At 48.3% G+C, this 19,569-nt stretch overlaps 8 protein-coding genes across 8 annotated transcripts; 3 read left to right on the top strand and 5 right to left on the bottom strand. All coding sequences in view use genetic code 12, as the record gives it.

Moving 5' to 3' along the window:
• Nucleotides 1-37: 37 nt before the first annotated feature.
• Nucleotides 38-1,420, top strand: CXQ87_004109 (tRNA 1-methyladenosine methyltransferase subunit; the record flags this gene model as incomplete). The annotated part of the gene is made up of 1 exon (XM_025482560.1): nucleotides 38-1,420. The coding sequence occupies one exon, from the start codon at nucleotides 38-40 to the stop codon at nucleotides 1,418-1,420; it is 1,383 nt and encodes a 460-aa protein (XP_025337178.1).
• A 190-nt stretch (nucleotides 1,421-1,610) lies between these two features.
• CXQ87_004108 (S-adenosylmethionine-dependent methyltransferase) lies at nucleotides 1,611-2,260 on the bottom strand (the record flags this gene model as incomplete). The annotated part of the gene is made up of 2 exons (XM_025482559.1): nucleotides 1,611-1,643; nucleotides 1,664-2,260. The coding sequence occupies 2 exons, from the start codon at nucleotides 2,258-2,260 to the stop codon at nucleotides 1,611-1,613; spliced, it is 630 nt and encodes a 209-aa protein (XP_025337177.1).
• Nucleotides 2,261-2,544: 284 nt separating this feature from the next.
• Nucleotides 2,545-3,951, bottom strand: CXQ87_004107 (mitochondrial 37S ribosomal protein uS4m; the record flags this gene model as incomplete). Its single annotated transcript, XM_025482558.1, has 1 exon — nucleotides 2,545-3,951. The coding sequence occupies one exon, from the start codon at nucleotides 3,949-3,951 to the stop codon at nucleotides 2,545-2,547; it is 1,407 nt and encodes a 468-aa protein (XP_025337176.1).
• Nucleotides 3,952-4,543: 592 nt separating this feature from the next.
• EAF7 (Eaf7p) lies at nucleotides 4,544-5,383 on the top strand (the record flags this gene model as incomplete). The annotated part of the gene is made up of 1 exon (XM_025482557.1): nucleotides 4,544-5,383. The coding sequence occupies one exon, from the start codon at nucleotides 4,544-4,546 to the stop codon at nucleotides 5,381-5,383; it is 840 nt and encodes a 279-aa protein (XP_025337175.1).
• A 194-nt stretch (nucleotides 5,384-5,577) lies between these two features.
• CXQ87_004105 (uncharacterized protein) lies at nucleotides 5,578-7,707 on the bottom strand (the record flags this gene model as incomplete). The annotated part of the gene is made up of 2 exons (XM_025482556.1): nucleotides 5,578-5,733; nucleotides 6,082-7,707. The coding sequence occupies 2 exons, from the start codon at nucleotides 7,705-7,707 to the stop codon at nucleotides 5,578-5,580; spliced, it is 1,782 nt and encodes a 593-aa protein (XP_025337174.1).
• A 3,057-nt stretch (nucleotides 7,708-10,764) lies between these two features.
• Nucleotides 10,765-11,964, bottom strand: SUN41 (putative glucosidase; the record flags this gene model as incomplete). Its single annotated transcript, XM_025482555.1, has 1 exon — nucleotides 10,765-11,964. One exon carries the CDS (start codon nucleotides 11,962-11,964, stop codon nucleotides 10,765-10,767), a length of 1,200 nt encoding a protein of 399 aa, XP_025337173.1.
• A 3,235-nt stretch (nucleotides 11,965-15,199) lies between these two features.
• On the top strand, nucleotides 15,200-16,978 carry CXQ87_004103 (RNA-binding snoRNP assembly protein; the record flags this gene model as incomplete). The annotated part of the gene is made up of 3 exons (XM_025482554.1): nucleotides 15,200-15,850; nucleotides 15,894-16,932; nucleotides 16,959-16,978. 3 exons carry the CDS (start codon nucleotides 15,200-15,202, stop codon nucleotides 16,976-16,978), a joined length of 1,710 nt encoding a protein of 569 aa, XP_025337172.1.
• Nucleotides 16,979-16,998: 20 nt separating this feature from the next.
• On the bottom strand, nucleotides 16,999-19,336 carry CXQ87_004102 (mismatch repair ATPase; the record flags this gene model as incomplete). Its single annotated transcript, XM_025482553.1, has 2 exons — nucleotides 16,999-17,046; nucleotides 17,096-19,336. The coding sequence occupies 2 exons, from the start codon at nucleotides 19,334-19,336 to the stop codon at nucleotides 16,999-17,001; spliced, it is 2,289 nt and encodes a 762-aa protein (XP_025337171.1).
• Between the last annotated feature and the right edge of the window lie 233 nt (nucleotides 19,337-19,569).

The raw sequence follows: 19,569 nt of genomic DNA, 5'->3' as shown, positions 1-19,569 counted from the left end.
AAATTGCATCGCTCCTCCACAAAGTAGAACAAGTACCATGAAGAGCAGAACCACGATTACGCCAGGGCAACATGCCTTGATTCGATTGCCTTCAGAGGGACTCAGAATTGTGCTTTTGAGGGAGGAAGGTACCATCTCCTTGGGAAAATTTGGTGCTTTCAAAGTGAGCTCCATCTTGGGACACCCATTTGGCACAACTTTTGAGGTGAGAGATGAGCAAGAGGCTGTTCCAATTAAGTCGTTGACAAGTCAGGAGGACAAGGCCGAAGTGGAAAATGAAGAAGACGAAGTTTCTGAGAAGGAGGCCCTCATAAAGTACTTTGAGAAGTCCGCTGAGAACAACCAGGACATTATCAATGTGGGGCTGAAGATCCAGAAACTTGATAACAAGCAGATCGACGATTTGAAGAAGCTGGGAGCCTCCAGTGAGATCGGACAAAAGATTATTGAACAGATCATCGCTGGCCATGCAGCGTTCGATAAGAAGACCGTCTTCTCTCAGCAGAAGTACTTGAGAAGAAAGCAGATGAAGTTTTTGCGTCGCTTCCAGGTGGAGTACCTTGGAAGCTCTCAGCTCCTCCAGTATTTCATTGAAAAAGATATGCAAAAAGTGTTGGATATGAGCGAAGAAACTCTCGGACTTTTGCTCAGTTACGCCAATGTGCGTCCAGGAGGTAGATATCTCGTCTTGGACGACACCTCCGGTGTTGTTGTCTATGCTATGATGGAGAGAATGCAAGGAAGGGGCCAGATTATGCTAGTTCACGAGAACGAGCATGCCAACTTGGCTGCCTTAAGATACCTGGACTACCCTGAGGAGCTTCAGGAACAAATGATAACACCCCTCAGTTGGCTCCAGTTCCTTGAGCCTGAGGACGAAAAGATTGAATGGCTGGAGCTTCCTCAGGAGGAGATTGATGCATTGAAGCCGAACAAGAGATTGCAGTACCACAGAAGACTGAAGAAGGCAGCAGATATCAATAAAGCTTTGGACTCAGTGCTTCATGGAAACTTCGACGCCTTGGTCTCGTGCTCTACTTTGAGCATTCCGTCATTTTTGCCCCACGTCATTGAGAGAGTCGGCGGCTCGAGGCCGTTGGTCTTCTACAGCACATTCAAGGAGATGCTCCTAGAAGCCCAACACGAGCTCACGAAAGATAAGCGTGTTTTGGCGCCATCCATTTTTGAAACCCGTGCCAGAGTTTATCAGACAATCCAAGGTCGTTTGCACCCTCTCATGACTTCCAGAGGTTACGGTGGATATGTTCTTTGGGCGACCAGGGTTATTCCTGCTGGAGGACATATTCAAGCTGTCGGCAAGGGCTCCAGAAAGAAGGCCAAGCAGGAAGTTCCAGAGAAAGAGGAGCCTGCTAAAGAAGCGCCCGTGAAGGAAGAAGGCGACACCATGGACACGAACTAATCATAGAGGCGGTCCTGAGGGACTCCTCCACCCATATATGCATCGAAGGTTCCCAGCAGAATCCTTCCACGTTGCTGTTTCCCACCCAGGTTGGAGAAGCAGCTTTGTATAATTCGCTTGGTCCTCGTAGCCAAGCTCAAATACGAAAGCATTACACTGCAGGGGCTTCACAACGTTCTCGACTAAAGCTTTATAGAACTCTAGATGCCCCACCAAGGCCATTCTTGGTTCGTATAGCTTTACCGATCTCTCGGTTCCATTGGCAGACACTGGCGCCTCGTAGTCCTCTTTGGGAATGTATGGTGGATTCGACACCACAAGATCGAACGGTTTATCGAAATGCGTACTGTAAAAGTTGTCTTGTAAGACATCGCCCTTTTGGATCTCCACATCCAATTTCAAACTTTCTCTGTTGTCCTCGGCCAATGCAATTGCGTCATCTGATAAGTCCACGGCTGCTACCGGTCCGCCAATCTGGTGCTTGAGTAATAGTGCTACACAACCTGAACCAGTGCAGACATCAAGTACACTCAACTTCTTACCATTGGCTTTTTCGGCCACCTTCATCGCCCACTCTTCCGTTTCCCATCTCGGTATAAGCACGTTTTTGCGGCATTTGATATCTAGTGGTCCAAACGGCTGAGACCCTAGGATGTATTGAAGAGGTTCGAGTTGACCGCGTCTGACTATTGCGTTTCTCCACTGTGAAGACGGTAGCTCATTTTGGATCCACCGTAGTTCGTTCCTAGCTTGTTCTAGGCTTTTCGTAGCGTGAAGAAGCGGCGGTAGAAGCTTATTGTGGTATGTGGCACGGACTTGAGAGAAACTCACTCTAGGCATCTCTCATTGATTATGGATGGAGTTGGGATGATTGGGTATTGAATTAGGTTTGTCTGTAATCAGAAAGCTGACTTATAATTGTAGATGGTCACCAATGGATTAATGGTAAGTTTAGCCTGGCACTAATGTAATGGGATGTAGTTGATATATAGAAATGGCTGCGAAAGATGTCGCAAAAAGACCATCACCAACTCTGTCAACAGAATCGAATATCCATAGATTCAATCCTCTGCTACAACTCAATTACCTTTGACTTTTTATATATACAAGTGGTTCCGGCTCTATTACATTCCCTTTCTGGCGTAGTACAAGAAAGCTCTCTCATGGGTGGGAAGACCGTATGGAGAAATCACCTCGGAGTGGCCTGGTCTGGCAACAGGGTCGGCCAAGTAAACAGCATGACATGTCTCGAACGAGATTTCAAGGTGGTGAGGCAACACCGCAAAGGCTCCGAGGAATTGTCTGGGTGTCCATGGTGAGAAGTATGGCTTCGATGGGTCCTGACGGCCAAAAAGGCCCTTTTGCCAGGGCAAATTAACCTTGGCAGTGCTCTCGTCCTCAAGAATAGCATCCTTGTCCAACTTGGCGTGCGTCTTCAACTTCTTAGCGAAGTCTGGGCTGTAAGGCATGGAGATGGAGCCCTCGGGAATCTTAGAGTTCTCGCAGTTGACGCGGAGGAACTCCAAGTGGGAGCTGAGAACTTCCAGCAAAATCTTCTTGGCCTGAGAGGCAATCCTGGCCTCGTCCTTGCTCTTGAATTCGGTGGACTTGGTGGAGATGTACTTCTTGCAATCTTCCACAGAAGTCTTGCCAATGACGGAAGCCTCGGCCTCCTTCAAGATCTTGTATGCGTTCAAAGCCTTGGAAGCATCGTCTTTGTTGGGAAGTATGCTCTTGAAGGCCTCAGGTTGGAGTTCCTCCACTGGCTTGTTTGCAGCCACCGTCAAGATCTTAGACAAGATAGACTCTCTGGTGGTTTTTCTCTGCTCCTCAAGCATGGCCTTTTCAAGACCTTCATTGTACGACTTGGCGGAAACAGTCTTGGAAGCTGCCTGATCGTTCAAGGTGTTCAAGGTGGGAGGCTTGTTCTGCTTCAATTCCCACACTTCCTTTGGATGCTGCTTGGCCGTCTTGACGTAGTTGTTCCAAGCACCAATCTGCTTTTTGTCAACTTTAACAGCCTGTTCCAAACTAGGTTTGACTCTGCCCATGGCTAGAAGAGCCTTTTCTGGATTGATGCTGAAAATATCTCCACTGCTCAAAGGAAACGACAGGTGCTTCATCACCACACCGTTCACCTTCACGTGGCCACCTTTGATAAACTCACGAGCCTGTCTGACGGACGAGGCGAACATGGCTCTGAAAAGAGCCACTTCAAGTCTCTTCTCCAAAGTAGCATATGTCTGCATGGCATTAGGCGTGAAGTTGACCTTCTTACCCTGCAAAGAAGCATCCAACTGGGCCACGGAATTAAGATTAGGCTTGAATACGGCCTTCCAGCGCTTTTCACCCAAGTGCTCTCCGTGGTAGGCTCTGGTTTCCTGCTTGGCTTTCCATTTTTGCTGGTACAATGTCTGTTGGTTGTACTTGGTAGGGCCCTTTTTGAACAAGTTAAAGAGATTGCCCTTGTTCATAGAAGCACGGACGCGCCCCCTCGTGGCCGAGAGGAGGTTATGGGCTCTTCTGGGCATGGTCTTGGGGTTATACTTGTGGACTAGAGATCTGAAAAAATGGAGGAAAAGTGTGCGCAGTCCATAGAATCAGTCTTCGCGGAGGGTGGAGGGTTTCATTGAAGATCTGGAATATCTCTGATGAAATAATACTTTGGAGAGTGAATTTATTAGATTATAAATGTGGTTATTTTGTGAGCTTCATCAATTATATTGTACTTCACTAGAATTCTGAATATGCTGCGAGGTATGGCTGCGAAAGCTGCTGTAGAGTACAAGAAAAGGTATTCTCCGACTTGTGAATTATGATAATGGAATATCGGATGGACTTTTCGCTTTCGATCTCTTGGATCACTTTCAGCGATTGGCCTCCCTCAACTTCTATCACCTACCTTTGTCCACTTCACTATCCACCTCTCATGCCACCATAGTCACAGTGCCTAGATACACAAATTCAAAATTTTTTCAAAAACCATGCACTTCCATTTCAGCTTCCCCCTCTCCTGTTCTCAAATCAAACCCTCAATTCTTGGCCAAGCCAATCTCACCTTCAATCTTGGTCGCATCTTAGATACACCTTCAGTGTGCGAACATACAACATCAACACAGTACCATGACCGAAGCGTGGCCTGTGGAGATCGAGGTGCGCCTATTTAGCCTAGTATGTGACTTCAAACCGGCAGGAGAAAAGAAGGATGAGCACATGGCGCAAATTGTGGAGAACATAAACAAAGATATACCTGAAGATAGCCGCTATAGCTCTGACCAAGTGTGGGAGAAGCTAGGCAGCTTCTACAATTTGACGCAAGTGGAGGCGATAGAAAATGAAACGGAAAAGAATGAAGCCGAAGAAGAGCCAGAAAAACCAGCCAAGCCTGAGAGGAAGACGCGAAGAGGAAGAGAAGAAACTAAAGAGCCCAACGATCCAGGTATATACTCGCTGGAGCTCAGCGACGTCGAGGCCGAAATGCCGGAGGATGACGATATATTGAAGGTCAGACCAAAGTCTAGAACAAGGAAGCGGACGCCCAAGCGTGAGGATCCAAAGAAGGAGAAGAAGGAAGAGGAGAAGAAGGAGGAAAAGAAAGAAGAGAAGAAGGAGGAAAAGAAAGAAGAGAAGAAGGAAGAAAAGGTGGAGGAACCTCCGCTGAGAAAACGGACCAGATCCAATGCCAAAATAGAAGATGCTCCAGCGCCAAAGAGACGGTCGAGAGCCAATACGCCGCCGGTGAAGCGCAGAATGCGTTCTGGAAAGGACGACGACGATACGAAGGAGGACGAGAAGGATGCACAAGACGAGAAGGACGAGAAGAAGGAAGACAAAAAGGAAGACAAAAAGGAGAAGAAGGAAGATAAGCAAGATGAGAAGCAGGAGGAAGCAAAGGCCGAAGAGCGTGAGGAGCCCAAGAAGAGAACCCGTACAGCCGTTCGCCGTTCCACGAGAAGAAAGTAATTCTGTGGTGCTCAGCAAATGCCGATTCATTATGGACGTTGTTTATTTCTATCTGGGAGATGAGCTCCCCATATGTACAATGGTCGTCAGCTGGGGTCTTATGGCCCACAGCAAGACAAGCAAATATTGCTCCTAACGTCTAATTCCGGGTCTACGACTGCCGCATGCCTCATCATATGCTTCAGGCACTCTATCTATTGGATTGTGCCCACCAGGCCCGCACAGCAGGAACAGCCGTTGTCGTGGTCAGAGTCAGACTCATAGTCCAGGTCACCGTCGAGCTCGGCATTTTGCTGATCCAAAAGCTTCCAGTCAATCTTTGGTTTCTGCGAGTCCTGCTCGCTCTGCTTCTTGGCTTCGTCGGCTGCCGTTTGGCCGTTTTGTGAAGACATGTATCGATGTTACCCAGGTGGTGAAAAATCGCGGTGACCCATATCGATGAGATATGGCGCCGCAGACACTTAATAGATCCTGCCAATTCACATAATCTAGATAAAAAAAAAAAAAAAGGTGGAATCCTGAGAAATTCAAAGTTTTCTTCGGAGTAGAGAGTAATCTCGTGTTGTTTTAGACTTCTCAGAAAGTTTGGTCCTCGGCTGAATCCTTAGTTTCTACAATGAAGCTAATTATAATACCCATTATTCCTATTAATTCTACGTCATAACTCATGCAAATGCGCCTTGCGCTTAAGACAAAACGCTCCAGAACTTCTCCCAAAGGTTCTTTGGTGGAGACTCGTCCCACACCATCTCGTCAATCTCTCTGACACCAGACTCAATGTCACACTCGTCAGAAGGAATGAGCAACGAGCGGAGAGTGAAGGCGTGCCTGGTGAAGCCGTTGAAGTAAAAGTGAGCAACAATCCACACAACGAAGAAGAGAATCACAGAAACGTATGCGGTGAAGAACTTGCTGGCGTCAATGTCAAAGAAACTCTCGTAACCCTGCACGAACACAAGAATGAAGCCCAAACTGAAGGCGTAGTAGGCAATGTATGGCATGCCCCAGGCCTTGAAAGGCAAGATGTCCCTGGACATGTTTCTCTTTTGGAGGATCCGCATGAAACGGATGTGGGAGAAAGAAATGTTGACCCAGGCGATAAGACCAGCCACAGCGGTGATGTTCAACAACCAGTCAAACACCTCGTTACCACCGTTGTCAAGGACAAGGTAACCCAAGGCACCAAAAGCGGCGGTGAAGAGAACAGCCACGTATGGAATACCCAGTGGGGTAGCGAGCTTGAACCACTTTGGAGCGGCATTGACGTGGGCCAAACCGTACAAGATTCTGGAACCACAGTAGACGTTGGAAATACCAGCGGAGGTGATGGCAGTAAGGATCACTGCATTGAAAATGCTGGGCAAAATGTCAGTTCCTGAGTTGTGCATGGCCACAATGAATGGGGAAGAAGCAGCGAAAAACTCATCAGAGTCCAACTTGGGGTCGTTGTAAGGAATCAACAAGCCCATGAAGAACATGGACAAGATGTAGAAGATGATGATACGCCAAATAACCTTACGGATGGCGGAAGGAACAACCTTTCTTGGGTTGGCAGACTCACCACAGGAGATACCAACCAACTCCACACCCTGGAAGGTGAAGAGGGCGGAGATGAGGGAAGACAACCAGGCCAAGAATCTGTCTGTGTTCAAGTTGCTGACCAAGCCCTGGCCCAGACCCCAAGGACCTGGGTTTCTCCAGTACCTGAAGCCCACAGGACCGGTCTGACCAGCACCGCAGACCATGCAAAGAGCGTAGATGAGCCAGCCCACCACGGAAAGAATCTTGATAGAAGCGATCCAGAACTCAAGCTCTCCGTAGTACTTGACGGGGAACATGTTGAAGACGGTGATGAGCACCCAGAAGATGGTGATCCAGGCGGCCAATGGCACGGCGTCGGTCCAGAACTGGATAATCTGGCCCACGACGGAAACCTCCAAGGCGAAAGTGATGGCCCAGGAGAACCAGTAGTTCCAGCCGTTGGCCACACCCAAAGCTGGCGAACAGAATCTGGTGCAGAACTGGGTGAAGGAACCCGAGCAGGGAATGTAGGTGGCCATCTCACCCAAGCTCTGGGTGACGGACCAGGCCAATGTGGTGATGAAGATGTAGGAAATAAGCGCCAACACAGGCCCGGCCTGGAGAGCGTTTTTCGAGGAGATGAAGAGACCAGTGCCAATGGTGCCGCCCAAGGCGATCATGGAGATGTGTCTGGCCTTCAAGTTTCTCTTGACCTCGTGCTCGGGAACGAGCTCCAGGGAGTCGTCACGGAGGTAGTCGACATTTTTTTCCACGGACCCAAGGGTCTTTTCAGCGTCGGACATGGTGTTGGAGAGAAAGAGGAGGGCCCCAGAGGAGCATATTTAAACCCAATGGGAGGAAATGCCCGTCCTGCAGCTGGGATTGCGCTGACAGTTTGGCTTTTTTTCGGTGCTTATCGAGCGGGAAAACGCCGCTTCGCATCGCCGTGGCGCCCAGCCAAATCGCCTTCCGCGCCCTCGCTTTCTGCCCAAACCGCCTGCCCTAACCCAGCACTCGCCTGCCGCCCAGACAACATGTCGCCAGCTCCTGCAAAAAACTCGACCTAGGCTGCCTTTAAAATAAAAAGATCTAAAGATAAGATCGGGAACTTATCTTCCCCAGATTAGATAAGCGGGGACGCAGAGCTGGGGTCCCGTCTCCAAGGCTGGAGGTTGGCCCTGGGTTTGCGGCAATTGCGCCAAGGGCCCCCAGGTGCTACCACGGCGCTGGACCGCACGGCGCTGGAGCAGGCGTACAGTGGTGACATCTTTCCGGCGCAGCTCTTCCAATATTTAATTAAAGAGGGTGAATTAAAGAAGGTGAAGTTATTTGGAGGGTGGTTTGCTACTGGTTTGCTGGACTGCTGGACTACGCTGGGGCTACACTGGGGACTGAAAAATACCTGATGAGCGCACCATTGTGTGCTACAATGGCTAGCATTCCTTGTGCTGCCCTGTAATTTACGAGATAATCCACCGGGCGTCGTCAAACGCTTTTTCAACTCTGCTTTCTCTTTCTCTCTCTCTTTCTCTTCTTTTATTTCTCTTTTCTTTTTCATGGCTCAGCCGGCTAAGCGATGATGGATCTTGCGTCACTGGACTGGAGCCACTTCGCACCTGCCCAGTCTGCCCAGGACTCTGGGATCTACCGTTCAACCGGTTTCTTGGCTCCCACCGGCCTAAAATTCTCCTCCCCAAATCGGCTACTTGTCAGCTGGAGACACCATTTTCCATTCTGTGCCTCCACATGATCTTGTTGCCGGGTGCCTTTATTTCTTTTGCTGCTGCTCGGCTGTTGGTTTTGTACCACCGAGCTCATCGCGACCTCTGCATCGTCTTATCGGTCTGAGCAACGATCGTGCATTTCACTGATAAGCTTTCTGGGCTGTTGCAATTGAACGGCACGGTCGGCAATTGGTCAGAACAGCTTGACTGTGCTATCCCGTTTGGCTCAATTGCATGGCCCCTATTGTGGTGTATTGTGCTTTGCGCTCCATGTGCATCGCCTAAAGGTCCGCTAGCGGCACGGCTCACGACTAGCGGTGTCGCTTAAGCGGGTTTGAAGGCCTGTGGCGGGAGTTTTGTGTAACTGTGGATACGGTGGTATTGGTGAGTGGTGCCACTGGGTATGCGAAATGGTTGCAAAAATGTCGCAGAAGGTGGATGAAGTGGTGTTGGTTGGTTGAGGTCAATCGCTTCGGCGGGGATAATGAAAAGGCGTGTAGTTTTCCAGGTCCAGGGCTGAAGATATTTGGAAGGTGGTTGGGGACAGGACTAACTTGAACCACTTGTTGCGGTTGGTAGCTTGAGTACCAGGCATCTGCCATCACCGTGCGCTACATCTACGAAAAGAGACCAATGGCGTATAAACCCGACAAACACTCCCTGGAATGCAATATCAAACAGCCCTTTCCAGTTCCTCTTTGTTTCTAACAATTGGCCCTCCCTCACCTTCGCTCAGTCCTTAGACATGGCAGCACTCCATTGTGATCCCCTCCATCCTTCCACCACATACCCATACAAAACCCACAACCTGTAACTCCAACACAATCCCCACCGCCTCTATCAAATCACCTTCTATCTCGCCCTGGCCTTCCCCTTTCTTGCAAACCTTATTTCGGCTTCCTCCAGAGCCCCCTTCTCTTTGGAATCTCTAGCATTCCGCGCGAAGGAAGGGAAGTGAGAGCGAGACCGGGAACCCGATACGGACCCTGACATTTTCGGCTTCGACTGCTCTTAAAATATGGTTCTGTGGATTCCAGTGAAAAGGGGCCCTGAAATTCGCATCTACTGAGGAGACGTGGTGATACCGCATCGCCGTGGCATTTTGCACCCAACCAGCCTAATTGGGCTCTAGCCGCTCGCCGGTGGTGGAGGGGAGGGTGTCTAAACCTGGAGATATGTAAGACTCATAAGAGTGAAGGTGTGACGTTGAATTAGAGGAGGCTTTGTAGTTCAAGGAGTTCTTGAGGGGACCGGACGTGAGGCAGAGGCCAGCAATGACAATTGAAAAACGGAACCAATGTGGGGATCCACAATGGTCATGAATGACTTTCCATCTGGCTTGTGGAACCAATTGTCACCCTAAGTGTGTCTCACATGTATAATATGGTCGAAGCTGAATATCTAAAAAAGCCACTGATAGTGACATGATCGATCCGTACCTCCAAGAGACTGTGCCCTCTTGTAGTAATGAATCATTGAGGAGAAGAGCAGCACTTCCAATGACTCAGCAAGAATGCAATGGTTGAATTGGGTGGTTTCCTTATCGGATTACGGAAAATTGCTTCTTTGGTGGCCCCTGTTTCTACCGTCAATTTCTGTGGAGGGTCGTTCACATTTGGGTAAGGGTATCAGTAACGCAGCCCTAAGTTGCATGTCAGCCAATGATAAAATCACCGTCAAAAGTAGAATCTCTCCCTTTAAAATGCAACATGGTTTTAAGCTTTGCTCAAAATATTTTTCAATAAGGCGGTTTACTGATCCAATTCATGGCCTACTATGGTTGTTTGGCACTGATACAGTGAGCACAAAACATTGACAAAACAAAAAGCTTTATTCGATAATATCATCATACTCTCTGAATTTTACATCTCCTATTCGCCAATTCCAATATTATCACCTCAAGTAGAAAAGCAGGGTTGTGTTTGTTTTGGTGTGCTGCAAAATATCAACCTCCTCGCTTCAAACCATCGTGCATCTTGCATTGCGCTAAAGTTTGTTTTGCTCGTAGACACTAACCGATCGGGGCTTGATGTCAGCCACGATGCAACTAATTAGCGAACATCTAAACGCCTACAAATTCTTGACAATAACTATTTTCATTTAATATCAAAACAACATAAGTTTGGGTAATAAGGATCAGTAGAATACAAACTTGGCACGGCCAGAGGTGACTGCAACTGTACAGCCATCGGTACCGTCACCGTTGTATTTACCGTTCTTGTAGACACACTCACCGTTGACATTAGAGTTGTCGTCGGCCACAATCTTCACACTGTAGTTGGTCTCATCTTTATTGTTGGGGTTTGGAATCAACGAAAGGTAGGCAATGCCGTTGGTCCAGCCAGCACCAAAGTTCAATGGAGCCCAGTTACCGACACCAGAGCCAGAAGAACCCCACAAACAACCGTCCTTGTAGCCGACACCGGCGTCGTTGACGTAGTACTGAGCAGAGGTGGACTTGCCTCTCCACTCGTAGTAGGTGTCAGAGTTAACGGTGGTCAATGGAATCTTCTTACCTGGTCTGGAGACAGTTGGGATAACCATGTTCTCGGTACCTGGGTAGTCAGTTCTGCAAATGGAAACCTCCTTGCTCAACTTGTTCTCGACAATGGCGCTGTCTTTGCCCCACTCACACAAGTAGTTGGTGTCCTTGTTGGTACGGTACAACTTGCCGTTCTTACACAACAAACCACCGATGGAAACACCGTTGGATGGCTGGTCAGAAGGCCACTGAGTCTTGGACATACCAGACTGACAAGCGTAGGAGCAGTAAGAGCCCTCCAGGCACTTACCACCGGTGGAGGTGTCACTGTTGTAGATACCAGACCAGCCACCGAAGCCCAAGTGGCTAAGGGAGATCACACCGTTACCCTCAGGGAACGAGTCACAAGAGTGGACACCATCCTCAAACTTGTTGGATGGGCCGGAGTAGTCGGAAAGGTCGCCCCAAATACCATTGAGGTCACCAGAAGGAACAGAGCCCGACGACAGAGTGGAAGCACCTGCGGAGGAGGAAGATGGGCTGGAGGAAGTAGATGGCTCGACGTAAGACGAGGTGGTTGGCTCGACGTAAGACGAGGTGGTTGGCTCGACGGACGAGAAGGAGGCAGTGGAGGAAGTAGGCTCGGAGGAAGCAGAGGATGGAGAACCTCTGAGGGAGCCGCTGCCGTCTACAGTCACAGTGACGTAGGCATACTCGTAGACAACCTCTCTCTTGTGTTTGTGGTGGACATGGACCTGGGTTGAGGAGCAGTCCTCCTCCCTCTTGTAAGCCGGAAGAGCGGAGGCAACCGAAGCGAAAGCCAAAGAGGCAATCGAAGCTTTAGCGAATCTCATGGCTTGAGGGTTAGTAGGTGAAGCGGTAGCAGTAGCGAGAGAAGGGTAGGCTTATCAACAAAACACGAGGTGACGTGCGTAAACGAACGAGCCACGCCCGAACAGGATCGCGGCCACGCAAGTGAAACAAGAGTCTCACTAGGAGATCAGCTTAGTAAACGGGCACCTTGAGGCAGGAGGACAAGCGTTTTTCGCAGCCAAAAAGGAGCTGTTGCATTTCGCGATGTAAACAAAAGCACGCGGTCGACAATGCACCTTGACGCACGGTTGGTGCAAAGTGGCAAAGCCCTGCCCGAAATAGAGGAGCCAGCGGGTTGTAGGAGTGCATGTACATATCCAAGTACTGCAGACACTGTCGATTCGCGCGTTTCATTGCACCAGCAAACGCGGTGCAAGCTGCTGGCTGATCCTGATTTGGGATCGGATGCGAGAGTGCTGGCACCTTGCTGAAGGGGGATATCGAAAAATCAGGAGTTGGTAGGAGTCGGGAATGTGTGACATTTGGCAGTGGCTCCTTTACGCCTAGCATTCTGGTTTCTTTCCTGGTAACGGTACACTACTCGCGGCAGGCTCTGCCAAGGCGCCAAGGGTGGGACCCAGGCACTATGAAACAAAGCACAAACCGAGGCCCGGGCGGTGCCCAGGCAGTCGATGAGCTGTGAAATGGTTCTAGACCTGAGCCTGTTATCTTGTTTCTTGCAACTCCAAGGAACCTGTCAAGTCCAGGCTTTGGAAGCTTCGTTGGCTGAGAGGCCAAGCCGAGACGTGACAGAAGGTAATCTAATGCCCACGAAGAGCTGTAGATCTAGGAGCCGTGGCAGTTTCAGTGGCAAATGAAGCCTCTGCTGAAACCACACATTCTCGTTTCCTCCAAAACCCTCATACCCAGGTGCCAATAGACACACACCTGGAAACCCCCGAAACTGTTGATATTGGGCCTTGGGAAGCGCCCTTCTCTCGAAAACACTTTCTAATACATACTTTAAAGTAAGGAACGTAATTGCCGAAGCAGGAAGTGATCGCAGTTAGTAAGGAATGACAGGTTAAACCGGGACGATGGAGTAGGAAAAAAAGGGCGAGCACAGCTTATATATATGTCCACAACAGTGCTGGGTTGCAGGTTGCATTGGGAAGCGCGAAAGCCTCACCGCGGGCGTCTGCAAGTGATTAATGCAGGCTGCCTCGCACTTGTACGGTTGCAAAAACCAAGAATCCTTGGTACCCACAAGAAAGAGTGAACGCCCATTGGCGGAACATTACGGGAGAATGGCCCCCATCTGAACATGCTTTAATTACCTGCTTTTCCATTGTAAAGCGCCCCATCGCCGGTTAGGCGCAGCATCGGCAACATGCCACCATGGGCAACTTTCCGCCGGCTGTACCATGTGTTTTGCTTCTGTGGTGGATTTGTCATGGCAGGGATCCAGGTGTGTAGTGTCCCTTTTGTCTAGACTTTCGATGTTGCATCCTTGGCTTGAAGACGGGGAGGGACGGGGACCTGGTGATTTCTTGACGTAAAAGGAGTCGACGTGGGTCTACCACTCACGATGGGCTGGGCATTTGGAGTCTAGCCGGTAGAACATACCAGGGTGCTCCAGTAGTCCTTTTGAGTGTTTTGGCAAATTGCATTTATCTCGGCTCTCCCGAATCTACTTCACTTACAATTGGGATAGCCTCGGGACTGCTCCAACGGGAACCTCAAATCAACCTTGGTCTGAGGAGTGTCATAGATCCGTCACCAGCAAACCCCTGGCCTCCGCTTCATTGTGAGCCGCTATCCCTAAATTCCAGGTTTCGTCTAAAGTTCCCCAGATCTCCAGCAAGCTATCAGCTGGCAGCGGCTTGTTGCTTTGTTGCCTTGTGGGGCTCGAGACATCGCAACAATCAGGCTGCGAAATGCTGGTCGCTACCCAGATCACCGTCAGAGAAGCCAAGGAAGCTTAATGAGCTGATCCCAGATCCGCTCAAAGAGGTCTCTAACTTTTTACAGGATTCGGTTTTGGCGCTCGCAATTACCCCAATTAAGTTACGACTCGTTCCTCACAACTACATCTACCATTCCACACACTGACTACTGGGCGGCTGGCCTCGACACGGCTTGCCCATATGGTAAGCTCCCTGTCATTCTCGAGGCTTCATTGTTACATCGCTGGCTCGGAGGTGGCTCAATGGTGGCACATTTGCGCATCGATAAGACTTCCAAGCTACATGGGCCATTTCTAAAATCTTGGAACTCTCAACTCTATGGTCTTCCTCTTCTTCTTGTATGGTCCGACTCACCGTATTCGGCCAACTAGCCACGCACATGTCTACAGCTGCACCACCGCTTTTTTCAAAAGATCTAGGGAATTGCCACTTTGGACCCGCTGTTGACGTCAGAAGGCGTTTGCATCTTTGCGTATACCTTGCACGGTTTGGCCGTGCTGGTTTTCCCTTTTCGCAGCCACAACCAGCGAGCAACGGTTTCGCAGCCACTACCGAAAAAACGCTCCCCGCCGAATCACAAAATGCCACTTGACGTCAGAATGTAAACAAATCGTTTTGTTGGTTTAGAGATAAGTTTTTCTTGATGACTTGTTTATGAATAATGCTCCAAAAGCACCCTAGGTCACGGCTTTTTCTCAGTGGGGAATGCTGGTGACCACCATACATTCCGGTGACGCAGGGTGGCTGTCAAGTGCTACTCTGTGAGTGAAGCATAAGCCACATTCTGTCAACGAGGATGACGAAATCCGTAAACAGATTTTAGTGGCCAAGACTGGCTGCCAGCGAAACCGGACTGGTTCGCCGATCTTTGGGCTTGATCCTGGTGTTTACTGTATGGCTGTAAACGGCTCTCGGCGTCGGTCAAACATTGGGTTGATTGGGCACGTCACATTTCGAGATATGTTCTTTTCATTGCTTCTTCGACAACTCTTTTGTATTGTTTTGTGTCAAAATATCTTTAGTTAGCTCAAAGGTTGACACTCCTTTAGACTTTTAGCCTGAATGGCTGCGAATTACAGATAAACCATGATTCAAGCCGAGCACAAAAAATCCAATTTCCACAGAACCAACGAAATAATCGCTTCTTTCCTGTTGTTATACATACTGCTGTGCCCATAAATGATGGACTCTCCTCTCCCATCTCTGGGATGTACTAATCTGCCTCTTGCTGGAAGAACCACTTGACACCCGTGCACCGTTTCCCCAGGCTCATCGACCTCATCGCGATAGTTACATACTAAAGCATAGCATGAGTGTGGAGTCTGAGGTCGATCACACGAACCACACAGAGGTGGAAAAAAATAGCAATACTCCTGCTGAATCTCAAGTAATTCCAACTGTGGAGAGTAATTTGGATGGAGATGAACAGGGAATCACGAAGACTGAGGTGAATGAACCTGAGCTCGAGTCAGGTGCTGCAACTGCCGACGCCAACGAGGAAATCAAGCCATCTCCCGAAGCCTTAAATGGTACCGGTCCTGCTCCTAAAGAGTCAGAAGACCAGTCTATGGATACAAAGGCTGAAGAAGTCAATAAGGCAGCTGAAAAAGTCAAAGAAGAACTTCCCAATGAACAAGAAAACAACGACGATACTACCACCGGCCAGACAGAGAATGGAGACACAGAAGCTGATAAGGTTGAGGAACCTCAAACGGAGACTAGCAAGTCTGATGACGAGGAAGTGGACCACGAGAAGAAGGTCCAGGAATTCATGAAAAATGACGAAGAGATCAAGCACTTCTCGGACGACGAAATCAGCATCGAGGGATCCTCCAGTGACTCAGATTCAGATTCAAGTTCTGATTCCTCGAGCTCCTCGGACTCTAGTGATTCTGAGCTGGATGGCGAGGAGGACAATCAACAAGTGGACGATCTTGATGACGAGGAAGAGGCATCGGGGGTCCAATTGTCTCCAAAAATGAAATGGATGAGAAAGCTTTCAGTCTTCCGGAAGACTACAAGGTGCCCGAAAGTGCTCCCTCGAATATGTGGGTAATTTGACCAGCTTGGTCGAGAAAAATGCCATTGTTAAAGCTAACATTTCCGGTGAGTTCCGTGTTCTCAAAGATCAGTCTGTCTTGTGTTTTGAGGACAGACTGGTTTTAGGCCCACTTTTTGAGACGTTTGGAAAGCTACAGGCTCCCCACTACCGAGTCAAATTCAACACTGACGAAGAGTTCAATGCTTTGAAAGAGAGAAAGGGCGAAAAAGTGTTCTATGTTGTTCCCGAATCCCAATTTATTTACACGGACGCTATCAAGAAGCTTAAAGGAACAGATGCCAGTAACTGTCACGATGAAGAGCTTCCAGAGGAAGAGCAGGAGTTCTCCGACGATGAACAGGAGCTTGCTGCCAAGCAGCGCAAGAAGAAAAAGAAGAAGACCAAGGATCCAAAAGACGGTCCTCAGGCAAAGAAGCAAAACACAAATCCCGAACCTAATAAGTTCACGTCATATGGCTTCGCTCCTTCTCAAACCTCTTACGCTGGTCTCCCAAGAGTTCCTCCAAGAAACAATCAGTACAATCGCCAAACTCCCCCAGTTCAACAGCCACCAATACAGGCTCAACAGCAATCTCCAGCATACGGATCACCAAATCCTTACGGTGTCCCTATAAGCCATCAGCAGCAGTATGCGCCAAATCCTTACCAGGGTTACCAACAACAAGGTATGATGCCTCAGGTTCCCCAATACCAACAGCCACAAACCCCATACGGTTATGGACAGCCATACTGGCCTCAAGGACAACCACAGGGTCATCCACAGATGTACCCCCAGCCAACGTACCAGCAACCACAACAACCCCCTCCAAACTTCCAAATTCAACAACAGCAAATCCCACAAACTCAACAACAGCCTGCTCCTCAGCAAGCGAATGCATTATACCAGCTTCATGCCCTCGTGGCTAACCAGCTCAATCAGCAAGACCAAAATCCGCATACTCAGCATCCGCCTCAGGGCCCCCTCAATAGAATGTATTATAGTTTAGGATCGTCAAGAAGCTTCAAGGCTCTTTCGGCGTGTTTTAATGAATGGTTAGGAAATCCAGCTAATTTTGCAACTTCAAACGCATAAGATCGCTCACTAATCCCAGGTTCTAGTGTGTGATCAAACGAAATGTTTGGCAGTCCCTCCTTCGTGTGGACCTTAGTTCTGTAGAAGCGCACATTAGTTTGAGAAACTTTATCCGTGTCTAGTAATTTCTTGAGCTCTGCACCAAAGTGGGTAGCAAAAAGTGTACGACACTTATTTGTTTGAAGCAAACTGACAAGCGCAGCATACGATATGGCCAATCCTTCTCGACCGCTCGTCCCTCTTCCGATCTCGTCCACAATAGCCAAGGACCTGGAAGTAGCATTGCTCAAAATATTACTCGTCTCGATCATTTCAACCATGAATGTGCTGAGATCACTGAAGATGTCATCAGATGCACCAATTCTAGTGAAGATTCTATCCACAATTCCAATATTTGCCTTGGCAGCAGGAACGAAGCAGCCAATTTGTGCCATGATCACAATCAAGGCATTTTGTCTGAGGAAAGTACTTTTCCCACCCATGTTAGGCCCTGATATCACCCAAAGATTACCATCGGGGCCGAGTTTTGTATCGTTAGGTGTGAACATCTCTCCGTTTGTCTTGAGACCAATTTCAACGACAGGATGTCTTCCTTCCAGAATATTGAGGTAATTTGACTTCACAAAATTTGGGCAAACGAGATCGTTATCTCTAGCAAGAACTGCAAACGACGAAGTAATGTCTATGAAGTCGGCCATTCTGTTGACTTTTCTGATTGACAAAGTCTTTTCAAGCACGGCCGTTTTAAGATTTTCAATTATCGCCTTTTCCAATTCCTCAATTTTATGAACGATAGTATTGCGCAGCTCTTGAAGCCTGGACCATTGGGTGGGTTTATAAATCAAAGTTGTCTTCTTTCTCTCTCTCACTTCGCCGTTCTTGTCAATGTGATTTGCTATGTCAGTGGACATCTTCAGGCGACAGGATATATGTATCACGTCAAAGTACCTTCCCACCTGATCTTTCTTCGTGACAACGGCCTTAGGGTCGATGACTGCGACATTCTCCCTTACACCTTGTAACAACTCTATCTCTTCTTTCTGAATTTTCTCTAGGGAGTCATGAAGTTTGCTTAAATTAGGATCATGATCTCGCTTCACATTGAAGACGAAGATTGGGCTTGCTTGTTCCTTATCTGCGGCATCATTCTTATAATCACCGATTGCTGTCAGGGAGGAACCCAACAGATCACTCAACAGATGAGCAACCCCCTCGTCCACAAGCTCTCTAGCATTTTCTAAAACAGGATCTGTGTATAGAGTATCGAGTATCTCCTTGGATATATCGATGGGTACTTGAAAGTCATTAATGAAGTTTTGCAACTGCTTACTTCCGTGCTCATTCTGCAATTCAACAAGTATGGCCTTGAGCTTCTCTTGTTCGGCAAGAGCCTCTCCAATTCCCAAAAGATGTGATACAGAGGGGCCTGCCTTGAGAGCTAGTTTCTGTAGTGATCTAATGGGATCACCTAGTCTAGTGAGCTGGTACCTGATTCTCATGAGGTAAGTCAGAGATTTTCCAAAATGTTGCGTGAATGCCTGCCGCTTTTTGATTTCTTCCGTATCCAAAATTGGCAGTTTGATCCATTGTGTGAGGAGGCGGGTGCCTGAAGGTGTTACTGTCTGCTTGATCGTGTTAAGGAGTGTACCAACTGTTGAATTCAGTCCGCTACTCAGACGTTCAGTTAGCTCTAAAGCATCTCTTGTTCTTGAGTCCATGTGAAGATACTTGCTGCTGAAATACTGTTGAGGTAAATCAAGCGATAATGGTCTATCTGGTAGGTTGACATTAATGTAGGAAAGTACCATGTTCATGGCACTCTCTTCACGAACAGTGAAGTCCTCTAGTTTTTTCCTTATCGTTTGTAAGTTTGATTTCAATTGCACCTTATAGTCGCCATACGTTATTTTATGGTACCTTACAAAGTACTTTCGAAGGTTGGCCATCTCAGAAATCCAGTCGATCACCTCACTTTTATCCTGATACTCTTTGCTCATGATAACTTCACTTGGACTGACTCTATTCAAGTCAGATGCAAGATCAGCCATGGTTGTTTCCTGAACATGAAACTCGCCCACTGATATGTCGATCCACAGAAGACCTATAGGTAGGTCCGGATTGGGACCTTGTGACGCTTGAGGCGGGATTGAAATGGCAACCAAATAGTTATTTTTTGAAAAGTTAATGAAACTCTCATCCACTAACGTTCCTGGCGACACAATTCGTGAAACCTTTCTATGCATTATAGTGTCTGTGTTTGTCAGGTACTGGTCTATCACTGCAACATTGACCTGTAAATCGTGCACAAGCATTTTAACAAACTTTCGAAGATGGCCGACGGGAAACCCTGCCATTGGCACACTGTGATTGTTAGTTCGTTTGATGGCTACCTTGATACCCAATTTGGGTGCAACTAAGGTCGCTTGCTCGAAGTAGAGTTCATAGAAGCTGCCAACTTGGATAAGACATACACAACCTTTATTGGCATCTATAAGCCGTCTCATCGACAGGAGAAGAGGTGTCAATGCGTTTTCTTTTGTCTGGC

Source organism: Candidozyma duobushaemuli (assembly GCF_002926085.2).
Source record: "Candidozyma duobushaemuli strain B09383 chromosome Unknown D_B09383, whole genome shotgun sequence".
NCBI lineage: Eukaryota > Fungi > Ascomycota > Pichiomycetes > Serinales > Metschnikowiaceae > Candidozyma > Candidozyma duobushaemuli.
This window is presented reverse-complemented; position numbering and strand designations above follow the sequence as displayed.